Raw genomic sequence first — 20,163 nt, forward strand, 5'->3', positions numbered from 1 at the left:
ATTTTTTTATATGAACATACTGAGATACAAAGTGAATTTGTTTTTTTCTACATTTTAATAATCCTTTCCAATACATTTTATACAAACGGAAAACTTGTGTATTTAGTAAAATAGTGGCACGTGTTGAAGAGAGATGGGTGTGTAAAATGAGCCAAGGGAACGTGTCAACCTTTATTTCATTATTGCTATAAACAAAGCAGACTTTGATATTCTTTCATTATAAAAAATCCCACAATAGCTGGACTTGATTTTTTTTTTTTAAATAGATCTGGACAATTTTCATCTGCTGCTCCAAAATAGTCAAATTAAAAAGTTTTCTGCTATTTTTTGAACATTTTAAGCAAAATAAACAAGTGGAAATTCCCAAAGCCTGTGTATGTGCTCTGTGGTTTTAACTGCTTCATATTCTTACAGGATTTTTGTTGTGATACAGAAGAAATTAAAAAAAGTTAAATAAAARCTTCATTGATATGTGCAATGCACAAAGCAGGAGTAATGTCACTTGTTTAAAGATGGGACAAAATACACGTTGAACATAATCACATCTCCTTTCCTCATTTATTTTCTTTGAATTAAAGACTGCCCTGTATTAACATACTCATTTTTCACCAAGCTGCATTTCTCCTATTGAGACTGAAGGTGGCAATAAGCATGTAGTTACAGCAGTTCGCCACAAGTGGGCATGTCGATCACATTGAGTGCTTCTGATTACCCAACGACAGTTCAGCGTCGTTACGGCTGTTGAGTAACGGGGGCCGTCTAATCTGTCAACAGGTAAAATATAAATTGACACAATTATAGTAACGTTAATGTCTGCAGCTGCACACAACTTTCCATATTCGAGGAAAGTTGACTGCTTATCCCAGACTGTTTAGTGGTTAAATGTTTTTGTGTTCGTTTCAGTAAATTAGCAATTAGAATGAACCATTCCGCTAATGTGAGACTAACACGGGTAGAAACTAGTTGCATCTGCTTCGTTACATCTACTTGAGTAACTTTTTTGGGAGTATTTTAACTACGCCGTACTTTTGACTTGAATAATCTTATTATGAAGAACCCCTTCTCTTGAATATATTTTAGGGTTTAATTACTTTGAGTAATTTAACTGAAAGAAGAACAATCTTGTTTTAAACATAAAATCTCCAGACTCAGACAMMCCTGCGGTTTTAGATAGCCTAGCTGTATAAGTTTTATATTGAAAKAAATGCAATTTTTGCCTAATTTTGTTACCTTGTAATTATGCTATTTATATGAATTACTTTCGTTCTCATCTTTAAAATACCAAGATTTCCACATCAGTTTTACATTTTGATCCCTCTGATTATGTAATTTTTAAATATTAAATGATTGATGTTTTCATCAGYACTTTAGTAGCCTTTTTACCAAGTATTTTTTTACTTGAGTAATTTCTTGAACGGCTACATTTTACTTTCACTTGAGTAAAAATATGTTGAAGTATTTTGGGGGGGAACTCTATACACCTCTATATAATTGTTACGCTGCATTTGTTTGTGTTGCAGAAGAAGTTAGCRAAGGTGAAATAATTTATTTGAGCAATATTATTGATACTTTCTTAKATAGGGMAAGAACATCAATTCAGCACTGTAACGGCWGAACAGATCTGTTGTGGCTCGCTGGCTGTGTTTGCAGATGTGAAACCAACTGGGTCAGACGATGTGTGGACCCGTCCTCCCCCTGTGCCTGCTGCTGTGGATCCTGCGAGCAACACAAGGKATGTTTCACCTCCATACAGACTGCTGCTGGTTTTATGAGAACTWAAAAAAGTTCTCATAAAACATTTAAAAAAAGAACATCAGACAAATATGACTAGTTGTTTATTAATCTTTAGATTATTCTGACTATTAATTGKATTAAAAAAATTGGCACATTTTGCAGATTTTTCTGCTCAATTAAGACAGACRGAACCACTTAAATTTCATTTTTGTTTTYKTTGTGCTTGTCTCAAAAGGAGTGCCTTTTAGTTGATGAATACAAGAATAATTTAGCTTTAGCTTAAAAATTGCACCCTGTTTTTATATAAGTTTTTTCTACAGGTGTAGCAGCTGAGGTCCAAACCCAGCAGACGGTGTCAGCAGCWCTGGGAAAAGATGCCACTCTCGGCTGCCAGCTCCTAGAAACTAAAGTTGTCTCGCAGGTCACCTGGCAGAAGGTCTCGGGGAACACAGAGAAGAATATCGGCGCTTACTCCGAGAGATTTGGTTCATCAGTGTATCCAGAATATAAAGGCAAAATTCAGTTTACGGAAGCTGGATCGCAGAAGAACTCCATAGTTATCAGGAACGTCACAGATCAGGATGCAGGATGTTATCTCTGTCTGTTCTCCACCTTCCCTGACGGAAATCTGATAGGGAGAACCTGCCTGAAGGTTCATGGTGAGAACCTCGTTTGATGATCATTTGATGGCTGGTGTGATTTAAATGTTTCAGTTTCAGTTTCAGTTTCAGTGCTGCCTGTATATTCTGCATCGTATCGCAGAGGCGTCGGTAAGTTCACGGTCAGAGTTTTTGTTTTTTTTCTTTTTCCTTTTGCTGAACCACACATCTTCCTACAGGATGGCTTTCTATTGCTGCAGCAGTGGCAGCCTGGAATTTTTTCCTGTCCTGCGTGGAATAGGTACTTCTATCAAATTGTTTTTTTTGTTGTTTTACCTCATTAATGATTCAAAAACAGTTATTTGATAACATTTTAAACTGAATTACTTTTAAATCATTCACAGGAATAAAAAAATAACCTTCAAAGGACGCCAGAGAAAATGTAAGTCATTTATTCCTGAGCTTTGCAGATAGATTTATCGTCTTTTGCCACCTTTAGCACCTGTGTGTCCTTTGTGGGACACCATATTTTAGGGTTGCTACACTGGACATCAAGGAGGACCTGACCAAAGCAGCTGAAGAAGAAGAACTCTACTTTGACCATTAGTGGAACAAGCCAGACTTTCCTTCTTGATCGAACWGCAGCTCTTTCCTAATGACACTGTAATAAAAGAATGCAGGAATACCTGACAGGCAGCGTTCAAGGACAGACTGGTTGTTGTTGTCTCTAGAGCTGCGCATTTTGTTTCAGATGTTTTGCACAACTATACTGCTTTAATCACAAAGTTAAGCAACAGATTAACTTTGTAGTTAATTTGTTGCTTTAACCTTTGTCAGGGTGTTACTTCAGGATTTGTAAGAACGGATGTCTTCTTAAAAAGATCCACTGAATCTAAAAAAAAAGAAAGAAAGAAAAAACGGAAATGCTGACTTTAGTTGTATTAAGCTTTATGCATCATAACTCTGCTTTCAAAATCAGAGGGAACTCCATAGTGAGATTCAAACAGGAAAGATATTGTTTGCTTAGATCAAACATCTGTTAATGAAGAAACATTAACAGATGTAAGTATTTCCAATTACAAATACTTCTAAAAATAAAATTGGACAAATTGTTCCCAGTTTAAGAATTAAACTGTCATGTCTTTATGAGTCCGACATGGATGTATGTCTGTTTTTCGATGAGGAAAGTCATGCTTTTGGTTGAATTGCWTCATGGGTGTCAGTCTAGCTGATAGATGTTCTCAAGAAATAATTTTTAAAAAGTAATTATTAAAAAAAAAATTGATGCGCAATCAAACGTTCAAATAGTTTGGATCTATGTAATGTAATGGGTGATTTTATTTCAAGATGTGAGAATATACCCAAATTCAACAGTAGGTGGAGGTAGAGCTGCATGCATGATTTTAGTTAAGCAGTTTAAATGCTTCTACAGAGGTCGGCCTCTTCATTCGGACACTAGAGGCAGAGCAGGGAGCATATCGGAATAACTTTGGGCTTTTACGGACTACTCGCTGCTGTCATTGGGTAAGTTTCATAAGTTATTTTTTTTAATGTTAAATTAAAAAGGCTAAAGGTCCGTTCAATTTAGCATAAAATGAAGCTWTGTAGTTTATCGACACGGTTTAAACACACCTGCGGGAGACGTTTTAAGCGTTAAAAAAATATTACCATATAATTTTATTACTGCAGGCTTGTTTGTTTTTTTCCTTTTTACTGCCTCTGTTTAAAAATGTAMAAATATTTTAAAAAATTCAAAAACCTCAAGCTTTACATTTTATCCAAATTGACTTTTATTTTTATTTTATAATTTTTTTTGCTTCAGCTTTAATAGTTTTCTTTCTGGAAAATAGTTTTGGGGAGCAGAAATTATGGAAGATTAGAACATGTATTTTCTCTCTTCAATATGTTATGGATATGGGACAGAATAGACGTTAGATATAATTACACCCAATCTATTTTCAATTATTTTAACTAAGATTGATGACTCCTGTTTTAACGTAGACATTTTTCCTCAAGCTGCATTTCTCCTACTGAGACTCGGGGTGGCAGTAAGCATGTAATTTCAGCAAATTTCCACCAGAAGGCGTATCGAACACCTTGAGTACGGTAGTTATAATTATCTAACGCTAACAACAGTTCCGCGCCGTAACGGGTGTTGAACAACCGAGACGGTCATTGTTGCTGCCCGGTCGGATCTGTCAACAGGTAAATATCAATTATTGGCACAATAATAGTAATGTTTAAGTGTGCTAGAAGTCCATGCTAACATTGGGAAAGCTGACCGTGTAACTGACTGCAGTGCTTAAATGTAATGTATTTGTTAGTTTATGTGAGCTTATAATTAACCGTTACAGGTGATGAGGGACTGACAGAGTTGGATAGTAACTATTTACATTTACTTGAGTAACTTTTTAGAGGAAAAAAAGTACTTCCATGAGTATTTTTACTATGCCGTACCTTTTAATTTTATTTGAGTAATAGCAATATCGCGACTGAGTCAAATTTCTGGATACTAAAATAACTTCACTGAATGAAGAACAATCTTGTTTTAGCCAAAAACCCACACCTGTTTTTGTTAGTTTTGTAAATTTTACTTCCAACGAAATTAATTTGCCAGAATTTATTATTTAGTAATTTTTTTTCATTCTGGTCTTTAAAATACTTAAATTTCCACATAGCTTCATATTTTTGGTCCATTTGTCATAATTTTGATTTTTTTTTTATCAGTTACTCAGTACTTGAGTAGCCTGTTGACCAAATACTTTTTTTTACTCTAGTAATTTCTTGAACCACCCCTTGTTACTTGAGTAAAAGTATGCTAACAAGCTAATCAGTTACTTGAGTAATGTTTCTAATATTCATTTATATGGAGCAATCTGATGATAATTTAGCCCTATAATGACGGTTTAACAGTGGTCAACAGTTAAGAAACCCACAGTTACTATCATGTATGTAACAAAGAAATCTCATTTGAAACTATATGGGGAAACATCTGTATCATGACCCCTAAATATGCTACAMAACTGTCCTGAAATGTCACTTAAAAGCCACTTAAATCCATATTTTAGTGCTCCTCATTGGGAGCAGCTGATTGATGAACTCTGATTGGGTTCTTGGAGCTGTCTGTGGAAGGAGGATTTTGCAGCGGAAATGTTCTTCAGCTGCTACCCAACAGGAGCAGGCTGCTTGTTCTAAACCAGATGKTTGGCACTGTAAATACAGCAAAGGATTTACAGTGACCCCATAGCTATAAAGCTGTGGAGTCTGGACCAGCAGGGGTGTTCCTCCGGTAATCCCACTGCAATAACAYTGTTTCTGACAGGGAAGCACCTTTTAAGCTGAAACGCACCCCACTGGATTTACAAACACACCCTCTGCTTTACACTCATCCTCCATCATGTTGTGATTAATGCCTCACTGCCCTGCATTTCCTCATCTGTAATTTCTCCACAATATCGATTTTGAAACTTCAGGCTTTGGTGGCGTCTAGACTGTTGAGGGGGCAGCTTGTTTGTGTAATTATGGGCTTGCCAAAACAGAGCCGCCTGCTGTGGATTAACATGCAAAACATCCATTAGAACCCCAGGTGATAGCTCTCGTCACCATGGTAACTTGGAAGCATCACCAAAAACATCCAAARCGCAAATATCCCCATTACCCGTAAAATCTCTCCTTTTACTGTTTTTCTCTTTAGAAATCAGGATGTTGGCATCATCATAATCATCGCCTGGCGTCTCATTACAGGAGTTGGTGGGTTAATWGGAAGCAGCTCAACATGTGCTGACCAGCAGCTCACCAAGCCACAACACTGGACATCTGACAGAGGTACGTCTACTTTATGTGATGTTCAAAGGAGACTTATCACCCAAAATTCACATTTTGTAAATTTTTTACTTTGATTTTGGTCTCAACTGCTTCTAAAAACAGCTCAAGTGCTTATTATAAACCCCACCCAGCTGATTTTTGGCAATAAGTTGATGTTTTTTAGTGTCTGGAATCTKAGCCTTTTCAAAAACCTCACATAGCAGCAGGCACTGGCCCTCATCTAACAACCCCAGCAAAGCCTGGCCCGTTACCTGGCAACCCAAGCTGAGCTCTGGCATGTTTGGTCATCTGGTTTTACCACTTTATGTGATCTACAATGGCTGCTGGAAAAGACAAGTGTTTTATTGTCGACTTACCATCCGGTAGCCACATCCTGCATTCTCGTTGGTTGTGCAGGAGGCTCTGCTAATGCTTTCCAAAGATGTACGGTTGTATGTAATAGCTCATCTATTTGCAGCCATTTTCACCTATGATTGTAATTGTAAAGATGGTTTGGGGGGAGGGGCGTGGCCAGGAGAGGCTTGTTTGGATTTAAAGTGACAAGAGGCTATAAAACTGCTAATTCTGAAAAGAGCTCAAAATAGGCAGAACTGACCAGTTCTGACTGAAATCTCATTATTGAGGAATTAGTTTGTGCAAAAAATGTCATGAACATGTTTTTGTAGACCCCATTTTGTTCAAGGAAACATGATTGGGCAGCATTAAATGTTTTCTGTGGCGACAAGCTGTCAAAGTTGAGGTCTACCGCTCAGACTGAGGCTGTGGTTGTGGCCCGCTGGCTGTGTTTGCAGCTGCTGACTAGATGTGAAAGCGAGTGGGTCAGACGATGTGTGGACCGGTCCTCCCCCTGTGCCTGTTGCTGTGGATCCTACGAGCAACACAAGGTATGTTTCACCTCCAGGAGGGTTTTTACACAGACTGCTGCTGGTTTTATGAGAACATCAAAACATAAAGTTTTACTCACAGTGCAGCACACAGCAGTTTTCTGTGCAAATGCTTTATATATGTTTCCTTTTAGGCTTACCTCTGGTGCTCTCCAAATTTTTCTTTGGTTGTTTTAGGGCTGCAGCTAACAATTATTTTAGTTAAACATTAATCTAGCAATTATTTTGACAATTTATTAATTTATCGGCTAAAAAAATTTGGCACTTTTTGCAGATTTTTCAGTAAAGCATTTTTTTAATACTATCTGACATGTTATAAAAACTAAAAGAKGCAAATAGACTAATATTTTAATTCCTTTTATTAAAGCGGTCTAAATTGCAATAATGGCATTCTTTCAGTGAATGCTTGATCATTTGTAGCAAAAGATGCATTTGCAACAAAAAAAATACTTTATCGCCGCTAACATCAATATGTKAAAAATTCAGCCCTTTAATTCTGTGTGGAGCTGATCTGGGATTATTTTTGGATTAACTGGCTATCAAAAGGTGCTAAAATTCTAGATCTTTTTTGTAGAATTTGAACCARGTGAAGCTAAAATTATACCACCAGAGGACCTCTCAACATAGATTAACAATTTCTATGTCTCATATTTGATTTTAAAAGAAAATGGAATAAAGAAAAGTTGGAACCAAAAGACAAAAAAAAGAGCTGTTTGTWCCATTTGGATAACATTTGATATTTTGTGTAAATAAAGTGGTATAAAGTAAAGAAAAATAAAGACAATTTCCAAATCTGATCAATCTCAGGTTCATCCTTTGACTTTGGGAGAACATTTAGATCCAAATGATCAAATGTCAGTTTAAAAGTTCAGAGAAGAACTTTAGAAGACCTTCAGAAATCCTTGAGAACTTTATTCACTTAGATTACAATAAACTCTTACTATTTGRATGGAAAATATAAGGAAGGGTTAGGTTGCAGTTTTACTTTTTTAATCCAAATTACAAAATAAGTAAATTTCTAATTCATTGCATCCATGTACCAGCCTCATAAACCTCTGTTCCTTGACATCCAGATATTTGCTCACAGCTTCTGCCTCTCTGCGTGTCTGACAGCTGCTAAGATCACAGCTTCCGCCAATCTGAATGCAGAAGTGGGTGATCCCGCCCACCTCTTCTGCAACATCACCACCGAGGAGGAGGAAACCGTGCACCAGGTGCGCTGGCACGACCCTCACTCCAACATGATCCTGGCGTATAYGACGCGCCCGGCGGTGCGCTTCGTCCACCAGGACGCCAACCTGAAGGTGACGGTGGCGCGCACGGAGTCCAGCTACATCACCATCAAGAAGGTGCGGCCGGACGACGAGGGCTGCTTCCACTGCTTTTTCGACGTGTTCCCCTCCGGGCAGCAGCAAGGCACCATCTGTATCACCCTCACCGGTGGGTGCAGGRAAGACCTCCGCTTCTCCTTCGCTTCTCACATGCTTTCTATGTACTTTATTTTTTAAYTCTAGTTATTTCAGGGAACATGCAGCGTCTCTGCCCGACATTTCTGTTTAAATTTATTTATCGAAGCCATGTAACTTTTTTGATTAGAGTCACTGGGTTTGTTTTGCTCAGGAAGCTGCAGGATCAATTTTAAACTCCCAGATCAGCAGAAGTAAAAGCCCACCCACACAGATAACCCAATGCAAATGTGCTGCGGCTAATTGGCAATTCCTAAATGGAAAACCTGCACACTGCTTTTCTTCTTTGCAACAGGCGGCAGAGTCCACCTGGAGGGGAACAGGACGGCCATACGCGGGCTGCCCGTCACCCTGTCCTGCTCGTACCCCCTCGTCAAACGGGTCGGCCAGGCTCTGTGGAGGAAGACGACCGAGCAGGGCACCACCACGGTCGCTTCGTACGCCAAGATTGGCTCCTACATGGGGGAGCAGTTCAAAGGTCGGGTCAAGCTGAGCCCCACGCTGGGGGAGACCAGGCTGACCATTGAGGAGGTCCAAACGGAGGACGAGGCCTGCTACACCTGTGAGTTCCACACCTACCCGGACGGAACCAGGAAGGCCGTCGCCTGCCTCCACGTCTACGGTGAGACYGACGTGGCTTTCAGAAGCAGCGTACATTTATTTTTCTGCTGAAAGTTTGGATTCTCTTAGAAAGCATCAGCTTTCAGGAAGCACTTACTGCGGCTCATAAAAAAGCGGAAAGGTTAAAGACACTTRGTGTATAGTAAATGTTTGATTTAAATTTCTGAAAGGTAAAAACTTGAATTAAAGTTATGCAAACATTTAGTTGAAATATTGGTCTTATATTGAATTTCAACACGATTTAAGCAACTTTTGTAGGAATGCTGGAGTAACATCTTCACGTCCTTTGAGCTTCTAACATTTTGTGAAGTTAAAATAAATAAAAAWATCTGATGCATTTTGTAGGAAATGACAAGCAAATGTTGAAAAAAAAATCATCTAATAGTAAATTAGAACAGTCCACCTGTGCGTAATTTAGCCTTACTTTAAATGTGTAGAAGAAGGTGATCTGGTAAGACGCATCTGCAACGCATTAATTCAAGTGAATGGAGGTCTTTACTGGTGAAACATGTTGAACCGAGTAGCTCTTTAATTTTTATTCACTATTGTGCTCCTTCTGTTGATCCGTCACATAAAATCCCTGTAAGGTTTACGGTCGTAATGAGGGAAAAGTTCAAGTTGCTCGAACACTTTTACAAATTGCTGCGTCTCAGATTTTTTTATGTCACGTTGGCTCAATAAAATCTGAGCCTTGTTAGTGTTATCTGCAGATCTGGCATCTGTTGCCCTCTCTGACAGTTAAAGTAATTATTAAATGAGAACAAGCTTCAGATTGCTCTTTCAATGGTGTGTAGATCTATTAAGAAATAAATCCTATCAAGAGTAACTGGCCTGGGAGGCGAAAGAAGCGTTGTTGTGAAAGCTCATTGAGCAGTCTGCAGAAAAACACAAGTCAGAAATGTTTGAAAGCAGAAAATCAGCACATTTTTTCCCTCATATTTCTGCATCATAATGTAAAACAAACTGCAGGAAGTGATTTAATAAGATGAATTCTGCTGGAAACATCCTTCAACACCACTAACTTGTTAACTTGATCCTTCCAAATCCCTTTAAAATCACGCTCTTTGTGCRATATTCAAGTTTTTTCTGTCCACATGAGGACCATGCATTATACACTCAGAGCAAATCTTCGAACAACTCAGGAAAAGGAAGTTCTCAGCATAAACACACCCCAGTGAGATGATGGCAGCTGAGGTCGGTCATTAAACTACTGTTCTGAACTGCCTTGGAGATGGATTTCACTTTTCCAACGCAGCACTTTGACCTCCTACTCTTTTTATTTCCTGTGAGTGTAATCGAGTTCAGACRACGGTGGCAAGACTTCCAGGGGCGTGAGGAGCTGCTCACTTTCCCCTGGGAGGTTGTTTTTACAGTGAAAAGGAAGGAAGGAAGGAAGGGAGAGGAAAGTGTCACAGAGGGGGAAAGGAGTGAGTAATTTGGAAAGCAACCCACAGGGGATGAGTGGTTCACTGTTCCTCTCCAAACAAAGCCTCTGTGTTGGTGTGTGTTTGTCCTGCTTTGCTCCAGACGCACAGTCACTAAAAGCCGATACACCAACATTTGTTTGCGTTTTGCAGACCCTCCAGACAATTCCAAGTTGTCCTTGTCTGGAGGGATTGATGCTGATATTCTGTCTCTCTCTCTATCTCTACATCACAACACACCACAGAAAAATCTAGTTAGAATCAAGYTACAGAGCTGTAAAAATTAACACGCTGATGTGCTCTCCCATTTCTACCCCCAGTTTTACCCAAGCCAGAGGTGACCTACTCGACGTTGCCCTCGGGAGTCACGGAGGCAAACTGCACCGCCCAGTCGAGGCCTCCATCCACCATCCTGTGGGAGACTAGCGTCAATTCTGTCACCCTGGGTGCACCGGTGTTGTCGATGGACATTCAGGGTGACGGCACCACGATAGTGACGAGCACGCTGCGCTTCATGTCTGCACTCAGCACTGTGAAATGCGTCGTGCAGCACCAGGGTTTGGAGAAAGCCCGCASGCTGGTAATCAAAGCAGACGGTGAGCAAATTATGCTGCGATGCATGTTTGTTCTTCCCAGACATGACTCGCCGCTTCCCAATCTGTGGCTCCGAGGTGCAGAGATTAGAGGTTTTCTATTTTAGTCGGGGTRCAATTATGGATACTTTGGTGGTGGAATCCTGCATCCCGTAACGTCTCAGCAAGGTTTATTTTCTCAAACCGCGTGACTTTGACATGTTTAGTCCAGACATCGTCCAGTGCCTGGAAAAAGTTTTCACCCCTATGACTTTTTCATATCCCCTCTCTTAAGAACCAAAACTTCTGATTTATTTTTAATAAAAATATCCTTTATCTAAGTGTACCAGCAGCAAGTTATGTTCAAACTAATGTAAGAAAGAATATGAAACTTTATAGTGAGTAAGAAAATAAAAGTATTTCAATGTGCTAYTGAAAAAATTGCACATTCACAYTTAGTAAAAWATTTACAAATTGTGTATTCGTCCATGAGAASGGATGATTCMCATGACATAAAATGACAGCAGARATGTTGACACTTTTTTTTAGATTGAGATTCTAAGTTTTATGTTTATTGGGAGGAAGGATCTGTGATAACGCCCATTTGTGTACCCAGAATGCAGCATTTTATTGGGATTTTCTACAATATACCATTACGGAATCGGTAAACTGTACACCACTCTTAACATTTTTTCACAAATTTATATCAGAACAATGTGCTTCATTTCTATGTTTCCCACTTAGTCATTACTTTGTAGAACCACCATCTTGCTTCAATTGCAGCTGCAGGTCTTTTGGTTATCTATCTAAATGATCATTTTTCTACCCATTCTTGTTTACAAAACTGCTTAAAATATGTTTTCTCAGGTMTCTCAGAGGATCAGATTTTGCCTGATGTAGTGAGTTCACCCAACGTTGTCCTCATCTCTGTGTGTGTGGCTGCAACTGTCGTCATCCTGGGTCTGTGTGTGTTTTTCTGCAAGCGCTTYGTATGCATTTGACGGTAAGTCTGAAGTCCACTCCACCACATTTCCTTCTGTCAACACTTCAGAGAGCCTCTGTTTGTGGCAGCGGGATGGCACAGGCTCGTTTCCCAGAAAGTGAAGCTGGTAATCAAAAGTTAATTAGAAGCTCATCTCTCAGCTTATGTGAAAGGGAATTTTTGTCATAGAGCCGGTTTCAGTTTTTCTGCAGCTGGGGAGAAGAAATGTGGGTCTAAAAATAAAAAAGTTGGAGCGATTCCCTTGTAGTCCGCCAGACGTTTGTTCTGGGAAACTCTCACAGGTGTTTCTGTAACTTTAGAAAATGAGTTAAAATGTGAAATGAAGCATTTTTAAACACATTCACACATTTTTTTTTCAGCCACAAGTATTTCTGGGTGTATGCCGTTGGGGAGGAAACGCTCAGCAGATATCCAGAGCATTGTTTCTCTTGCGGCCTGCTGCGGAGGCCAAGTTTTGAGTGGCTGTCATTGTGTGTGGCTGTGATGAAACATTCCCATGTCTGCTGGTTGCATAAGCAGAAAACAGTCGGKTGTTTTATGGGCCTGAAGGATTACAGTAGCCCAGCCAGGGTTCATCTCATTAGACCCATTTATCTGTAAGTCACTGTTTTAGTTTGATATGGTTTATTTTAATAATGAACAACATCTTTGAGGTCGGACCAAGTTTTAAATCCACAGATGTTTTGGCAGGGAACAACGGTTCCCTTATAGTCCTCTAAAGATAGAAGCGACCTTCACCTCTGACTAGTTCAAAGCATTCCAGTGCAGTTTGGAAAAGGAAAAGATCAAGTAAAAATATGTATTTTCAGACCAAATTCGGCATCTCAACCTGGCCTTTGACGGCTCAAAGGCCAGGTAAACATCCGTTTAATTTTATTTTTTTAAAAGTTGTCAGTCTTGTCTGTCTCCCTCTGTTTTYCTACCTCCTTTTATTGGAACATCTCTTATTTTTGTTAGATCCACAAACCCTTGAATACTTATGGTCCCCCCTAAAAGCTGTTAGAATTGCCTATTTTAATAGTTAAAATAAACTATACTTTAGCATGCATTAATACATACAGCAGACACMATCTTAGCACTACAGAATCTAACATCTGCAGTCTTGTCTACAGGTTCTTGTCGTTTCAGCCAAAGATCATGAGTCGTTGTCTTTTAAAGCTTGGCGGTATGATGGTATCTAAATTGTGCTGAATTTGTTGGAAAACAATCCAGTTATTATTGTGCAATGGAACTATAAAGAAACATTAACAGGGACAGAAGGTCACTTTGCAGCTATCTCCCACCTTCACATGTCAGCGTCACTCCTTTCATTGGCGGCGACACCTTTTTCCTCTTGGTTTGTTGAATTGCGTGGTGCCAGGCTCATGTCGCCCTTGAACTGCTGCCCGGTTCTCTAATCATAAATCCTCCTGCGCACTGAGAGGGAAAAACAAAGTAGRAACCAGAGCGTTGAAAGAAAAATAAAGTGACAAGGTCTTTCTTATTATTCTTGGTCGAATAATAAACCAAGGCGTTGATCAAGGTTTGGTTTTTTTTTTATATCGCTGATTATACTTATCAGGAGAAAGAAGGCAGGACTTACTGAAAATTCTTGCTTTTTTAAAAGGTGGACTGTTACTGTGAAAAACCAGCCATCATATTATTCCTAACTTTCTCCACTGAGTTACAGATAAGAGTCTGCAGACACAATTGTATAGGAAGTGCATTCCCCCCCCCCACCCACGTATAATTTGTTGAGTTGGAACGATCTGAAATGAAAATATTTTTACTCAACTCTTTCCACATTAGCTGAAGGTTTCCTCTTTTCTCAGCTACGCCTGCTCTGGGCAGAATAACAAGTGGCTGCACTGATTGTCTGAAACTAACGCCTTGAAGAAAAGGACCTCYTTCAGTCTACTTCCTCAGGCTGACGAAGACGACAGACATCAGGATCCCTTGGATAAAGGGACACTGACATGCTTGTAGTTGAAAGCATGCCCAGCCTGACAACAAGGCGTCCTCTCAGCTTGGACGGGAAAGACACAGCATYGWCTGTGTTYCCCRGTCCTCGTCTCGSCTGGAACATGCCGGATGGGAACAGGATCTGTTACTGTGATGTGATTCAGATGGTTGTTCTGGGGAAATGACAGCTCCTGCCTGTAACTGAAGTGAGCTATAAACGCGTGGTCACATTCTTTGCGACTTTCGTTTTTACGTCACACAAGTGAGGACTTGTGCAGATCATTTCATAATTTGTCTTTTATGGAATGTATTTATGAATGGAACTTCAGGAGTGTCTTTCTAGAGAATGGGATATAATGTAGTCCAAACCCTTTTTTTTAATTTGCTTAATTTTAATAGTTTATTCCTTTTTACATCTCCCCCTTTCTTGGTTTCAATCTTTTTTCCCTCTGTACTTTTTTTCTGGCATTTTTCTATTGTATCATACTTTTTTAATAAGTTTCTTTGCCTCCTTGGTTCTTTCCTTTATCCCCTCTGTCCTTGTCCTTGTGCCAATACCTCCCTCCTTGTGTCCTTTTGCAAGTACAGACTTCCATGCGGCCTTGCTCCCATGATCCCTATCTTGTGTCCTTGCACCAACACCTTCTACTATGCATCCTTGCACCACTACGTCCTTCTTTGCCTTCCTTGCCTCCTTCAGTCAGTACCTCCCCTCAGTGCATTTCTGGATCTACACTTGGTGCAGCTCAAACCAAAGGAGCATGAGAAGAAAAACTTCACATTCAACGAGCCTCAAATTCAGAACTTGTTAAAAACACAGATTGATCTTTCTTTGTATTAAAGGCCACAGGCTAATGGTGCAGGAGATATTGTCTTGACAGCCGTTAGGTTCTCTTACTCCAACTGAGCATCATTTAAGTCATAAATCTTCTCCTGATTTATGTAGCAGGATGTGAATGTGTCACAAAGCTCAAACCACATCAGTCTGGGTTTCTTGAGCATGACRAGTTCATTGGCCTCCACAGACTCCAGATCCCAACCCAACAAAGCTCTTGTGTGACAAGAGACCTGAATCAGACATGTTGACAAATTGTAGTWCCTGCATAGTGATCACTCCATAGGTACCAACATCTTTGCGAAGAATGTGTCTGACACCTTGTTGAGTCCAGCCACCATGAATTAAAGGAGTTGTGAAGGAAAAAGGAGGTTGAATTTGGTTCTAAAAAATTGCTTTTAATCAAGTAACTGATGGCTTTTGTTATTTTTGGTATTTATTCACTTTATTTTTTTAAGTTCTGACTGACGTGTGTCAGTTTTTGTCACGGCGGTTTAATTTAACGTAGCGAAACACAGGGTGGTATTTCTGGTTTGGATCTGGTTTGCTACCACATGGAAAAAGAAATCCACATTTCCTTGCTGCATTTGCTAAGTACGAAACTCTTTACATGTTGCAGCCGTCCGAAGTAAAACAGCATGTTAAAGCCTCTGAGCTGCAGAGAAACCCACGGTGGACCTTTTTATAGAGCTGTGATGTCTGCGGGTGAGGTCGAACCACAGACAAGCCTCAGACTGGCCTCTGATTCTGGGTATTACTTAGTCCTGAGCTTGTTCCAGTAAAAACCTGCTGGATCTATTTGTGRCCATGTTTCCCTAATTCTTGGTGTGCTCGCCACAGAAAAAGGAAGCTGACCTTGGACAARGATGGCAAGATTTTACACAAATATATTTTTAAGCAGCAGCTTTCATGCTGCTGCAGAGGGAGTGGTGCCACATCCTGCTTGGATCTCAAAAAAAAATAAAAAATCCTCTGCCCTTGAATCAGGAGAGCAGCTCCTCTGAGATTAGATGAAGGGAAACATCCCGACAGGCCGATGGCRACACCTGCTGGTGAGGTCATTGAAGTGCATTGATTCAGTTTTTACAGGGTAATCTGTTTGCTCTTAATTAGCTTTAAAACTATGCTGATTCACTTCAGGAYGTTGACTCAGGAGGTGTTGCATCCATCTCTTTGTGACTCAGGAACATGATCAGTGTGAAATTCTGCCTTCTTTAGATGCTTGTGGGTGTTGGATGTGTCCAAACACGTTTCTTCCTGTTGCACTCATRAAGTGGAGTTGAAGGAAATAAATGCAACCTTTTGCTTTGACTCTGTGACACATTTATATCAGGAACTTTAATCACCACCCTGTTGTGCTGCATCTTTAAAATTAGATCAGAAACTCCTCATTTCGGATGATTTACTCTGACAACACCGAGTGATGAACAAAGGAGTTACAACAAATTTAGCTCCCTGYTGCTCTGTAATTATTATGTCAGATTGCACAACACTGGTTCAAAGTTAAATCCACCAACAATGATTTCATGRACGCCATAAAATTCCACAAACCGTCAAAGGAAGCTGTTGTGGCATTTCTTCTGAGTCATAGGATTCTATGGTTTGTGGTAAAATAATCAACCCACTGTGCGTGTATTTACTGTTACATCTAAGTGTAAATCATCTATTTAATGTGTGGTTTTTACTTTAATTCTATCTTACATCTCGGATAGGGAGAAAACTGTTTTGGTTTTTGTAGCTAAATATAGCAGTTACATCCATTTTTAATTGACCAGAGAGTTTTACATAGATGGGTGTGAAGCAATGAAAGCATTCAAACTCAGTAAGTGCCTTCAAAATTAAAATAGCTCAAAAGAGTTGATGACCTGCTGCTAAAATTAAAGGCAAGTGAAACAAATAGGTTTTAAACAGGCAAAGGAAGTTTGTTTYATAGTTGATGACCACAACCCCAAAAAAGACTTTTAAAGTCTGACAGCTTCATTTTTCCTCGATTCCAAGTCAAGTATTAAGTCTTTGAGAACCAATGTTGTCCACTCTGTTRCCAACTACTGCACTGAATTTTTAAGAGTATTTGGAAACCATGTTCTAAATCTACATGTAGATCCCTTAAACCTAAATTGAAATGCTCTCCGAGGTGCATTGTGAAATAAAACTCAGAATGAGGTGTGGCCTGGTGAGTAAAGAGGAGAGGATGTAGATTAGGAAGGAACAGGAAGGGCTTTTACTTTGATAAACATGGTTCGTTTGAGTTAGCCAACATAAGAGAGAGAAAATATTTGAGGTAAGATTATTTTGTTTGAAGTTYGCTGGACAGCTGTGGCTAARGGGTATAGTAGCAGCCTTACAACTGGAAGGTTGTAGGTTCAATTCCTCCTGTCACATGTTGATATCCCTCCTGTGGATTACATGATTCATATTGGTGTTACTCAGATTATGAGTTTAAGTCYGATCTGAAAATTGAGTCMTCACATGTGGAGTAGTAACTGTGTGTGGACCTCAGGGTTGTAGTTGGAGATTGTGAAGCATTTCACAGGTGTTCACCACATCTCTAATGATTCCTTTTGTGCCGCAGCTCGACTTGGTTATTATGGTTTTCAACTAGCAACAGGAATGTAGTACCAATTTTTTTTTTATTCTTCTAACCGTGTGTAATTTCCATGGGTTTCTGTTCCGACTCAGGAGGTTTCTTTTGTATTTATCTTAGCMAGGCCTGAACAAATGCACAACTGTTTACAGATACTCACGTAGGCAGAYATAACCTTTCTCAGCAAACCATGGAAAGGAAACTAAAGGAAACTGTTAAAGGTGCTTTTTCATGAAAATGAGAATGAGATTCGACTGAAGACGAAGCTTTGAGGTCCACCAGAATTAATAGGGAACTTGTTGGACTACTTCTCTAAATACAAAGAGAAGCTCGGAGCTTGCAGGTATGAATGAAACAATTTAAGAGCTGTACATTTAATATCAAAACATTATTTCAGAAGTGAGAGCAGGATGTTGTGGTTCACTGTGCAATAACAGTAACACAGAATGACCCTTATTAGCGGTTACAAAAGGCTGTTTCTRTGTAGTGCTGGGCTTCAAAACCAGACCGACAGTTTTCACAAATGCCACTTTGACTGGAACCAATAAGTCACAGAAAAGTAAAATGTTAGTTATTTTACAGAAGGCCTGAAGAGGGAGGTCGCCAGGCTTTAAATGGACCGTAGGAGTGAGACACAGTATGCCTGTTTGTCTCCTTTTGTTTCCGTGTAAACATAGGAAATGAAGCTTAAATATGCTGTGAACTGTTTACTCAAGTACACGATAATCTGGAGTCTAACCATTTTAAATGTGCATGAATCTGAAAATCAGAGAATCCAGCTGAAATAATCAAATTTTAAAAGTGTGCTTTGACCACTGCTTATCCCGTTCTGAACATCTCTGGCCCCCTGCTGAGGTCTCAGCCTGACCAGACCTCCAGTCTGATGAGGTGCTTAACAAAAGCAACCCAATCATAGGCTGAGGAGGATTTTGTTGTGGCAAGATTTCTTTTTGCTGTTTTTTTCCAAAATCTTTATTTTCTGTTTCTGTCCAGACTGACTCAGCATCTGGCGTCGCCGCCGCCATTATGCTTCAGTGGATTTCTGAGTCCGACCCAGCTGCTCAGCACCGTGCAGAGGGAGCTGCTTGTTCTGCTCCTACCAACTGGAAATGTACTGCCGGAGCAGACAAAAACACTTCTACTGAAAGGACTATTTAATGCTACAAATGAGACGGAACTGCTGAKAAGTCGACCTTCGGTGGCCTGAAAACCTTTTTACGATTTGGTTTCAGGTCATGTCGTTCCTCTTTGTCCTGTAACAAACACCCTCTGCAGCTATAAAGTGCCACACATCCAAGTCAAAACTGGCGGTCTTGAATGTGATTTTTACTTCTATTGCTCTGAAATTTGTTGTTGTGGCTGTATTATGTTGAGATTAACCTGTTAGTTGCACCATAAGCTAGCGACGCCACTGCCCTAGTTCTTTAACAGTCCTGATCGGTTCATCCAGCACACAGAAAAATGTTGGAAGAAAAACAGAAATATCCAACTTCGTTCTAAGTTTAGCCTTGTTTTGTGTCCTGACTGGATAAATATACCCTAGCTCTACTTCTGGCCATTGTCCCTCAAGCCTGGCGGCTTTTGGGACGCCAACACCACCACCGAAATGCATCTGTTAGTGGCTCCTGGAGACGTAYGCTGATTAGAGGAGGGCCAGTTCTGGACCTGCGAGTAACTGGATACCCAAACGCAGCCAAAGGTCTGAGGCTGGATGTGACTTTTTGTTGAACCAGACCTTTGTGAGTCATTTTGAGAGCGGAGAGGACGGCAGCTCTGTCAGTTTTCAACTCCTACATGTGGGACCGGGGGGGACGGGTGGTCGAGATGTAATCTGTGTGTTTCTGGGGTTGATGTCGCCCAAACGCCTCCTCAGCAGATGAACCTGTGAATCACTGTTTGTGTGTACGAGTGTGAGACAGATGGAGGGCGGATCTGTTTCCACGTGTGCGCTTGTTTTTAAAGGAAGTCTCTGTGTTTCTGTTTTTTATGTGTCTGTGAGTCACTGAGCTGAACTGTAGGGAGCAGCGTTGACATTTATGAAATGTCTATTAATCAGATTAAAGCAATAACTTTTGTAGAGGTTCTGAGAAAAATAAATGTACTCTTATTTTTTTTATATATATATAATTTTTATACAATGACACTTGTATAGTGTATATTTATATAAATATTGTGATTGTGGATGAGCTTTAAAGAATTAAAGCACTATTGTGCAGCTTTTTGAAACATTGCAAATTATTGTGATTTATCTTCAAAAGTTTCCCTAATTGACTCAGAATTTTTTGTCCAAAATGTCCAGTGCTCCTCTGGACCCTTTTAATTTAACCACTTTCAGCAGATTTATTCCTTATAGCTTTGTTGTAGTTTTCGTCACATTTCTTTCTCCCCAAACAAGCAGTGAAAGTAAAATTAAAATTCCTATAGAATGAAAGTTATTCATCTTCATCTAATTTTAGTGSCGTTGGTTGGWAAAACACCCAGAACTTGATATATGCAAGTAATGCACGTCGYGATTCAGATTTATTTATTTTTGGTACCTGTAACAAGGCGGCCTTTTGCGGTTGGATTTTACAGTGAGGAAGACTACTTGAGRCAGAGTCGGGTGGAAACAGCAGTGGGTTTATTCTTCACAGCATCAGCACACACAACTCAATCTCAATCTTTTCACAGGTGAA

At 39.8% G+C, this 20,163-nt stretch overlaps 2 protein-coding genes across 9 annotated transcripts in view; both read left to right on the plus strand.

Annotated features, from left to right (window-relative positions):
- Positions 1-3,042, plus strand: part of LOC103474536 (OX-2 membrane glycoprotein-like) — an 8,083-nt gene extending 5,041 nt beyond the window's left edge. The window contains exons 1-7 of one of the 5 annotated variants that reach the window (XM_017310336.1): positions 712-774; positions 1,651-1,730; positions 2,053-2,393; positions 2,497-2,504; positions 2,573-2,634; positions 2,738-2,775; positions 2,868-3,042. In XM_017310336.1, the coding sequence (XP_017165825.1) occupies positions 1,675-1,730; positions 2,053-2,393; positions 2,497-2,504; positions 2,573-2,634; positions 2,738-2,775; positions 2,868-2,899 (537 nt within the window). In that variant the 5' untranslated portion in view covers positions 712-774; positions 1,651-1,674 and the 3' untranslated portion in view covers positions 2,900-3,042. Of the gene's footprint in view, positions 1-711; positions 775-1,585; positions 1,731-2,039; positions 2,394-2,459; positions 2,505-2,572; positions 2,636-2,737; positions 2,776-2,867 lie in introns of those variants that run through there. The other 4 variants (XM_017310327.1, XM_017310332.1, XM_017310345.1 and 1 more) reach the window with 4 other exon arrangements.
- Positions 3,043-3,788: 746 nt separating this feature from the next.
- On the plus strand, positions 3,789-19,723 carry LOC103474513 (OX-2 membrane glycoprotein-like). 4 transcript variants are annotated; one of them, XM_008425565.2, is made up of 8 exons: positions 3,789-3,857; positions 6,028-6,158; positions 6,950-7,042; positions 8,156-8,482; positions 8,804-9,130; positions 10,874-11,149; positions 11,993-12,128; positions 18,482-19,723. In XM_008425565.2, exons 3-7 carry the CDS (start codon positions 6,985-6,987, stop codon positions 12,124-12,126), a joined length of 1,122 nt encoding a protein of 373 aa, XP_008423787.1. In that variant the 5' UTR covers positions 3,789-3,857; positions 6,028-6,158; positions 6,950-6,984; the 3' UTR covers positions 12,127-12,128; positions 18,482-19,723. The 4 variants fall into 4 exon arrangements, with proteins under 4 accessions (XP_008423787.1, XP_008423803.1, XP_008423795.1 ...); XM_008425581.2 differs by having other exon boundaries at positions 6,078-6,158; XM_008425573.2 differs by lacking the exon at positions 3,789-3,857 and adding an exon at positions 4,430-4,538 and having other exon boundaries at positions 6,078-6,158.
- Positions 19,724-20,163: the final 440 nt, after the last annotated feature.

This window comes from Poecilia reticulata, linkage group LG2 (genome assembly GCF_000633615.1).
Source record: "Poecilia reticulata strain Guanapo linkage group LG2, Guppy_female_1.0+MT, whole genome shotgun sequence".
NCBI classification, from domain to species: domain Eukaryota; kingdom Metazoa; phylum Chordata; class Actinopteri; order Cyprinodontiformes; family Poeciliidae; genus Poecilia; species Poecilia reticulata.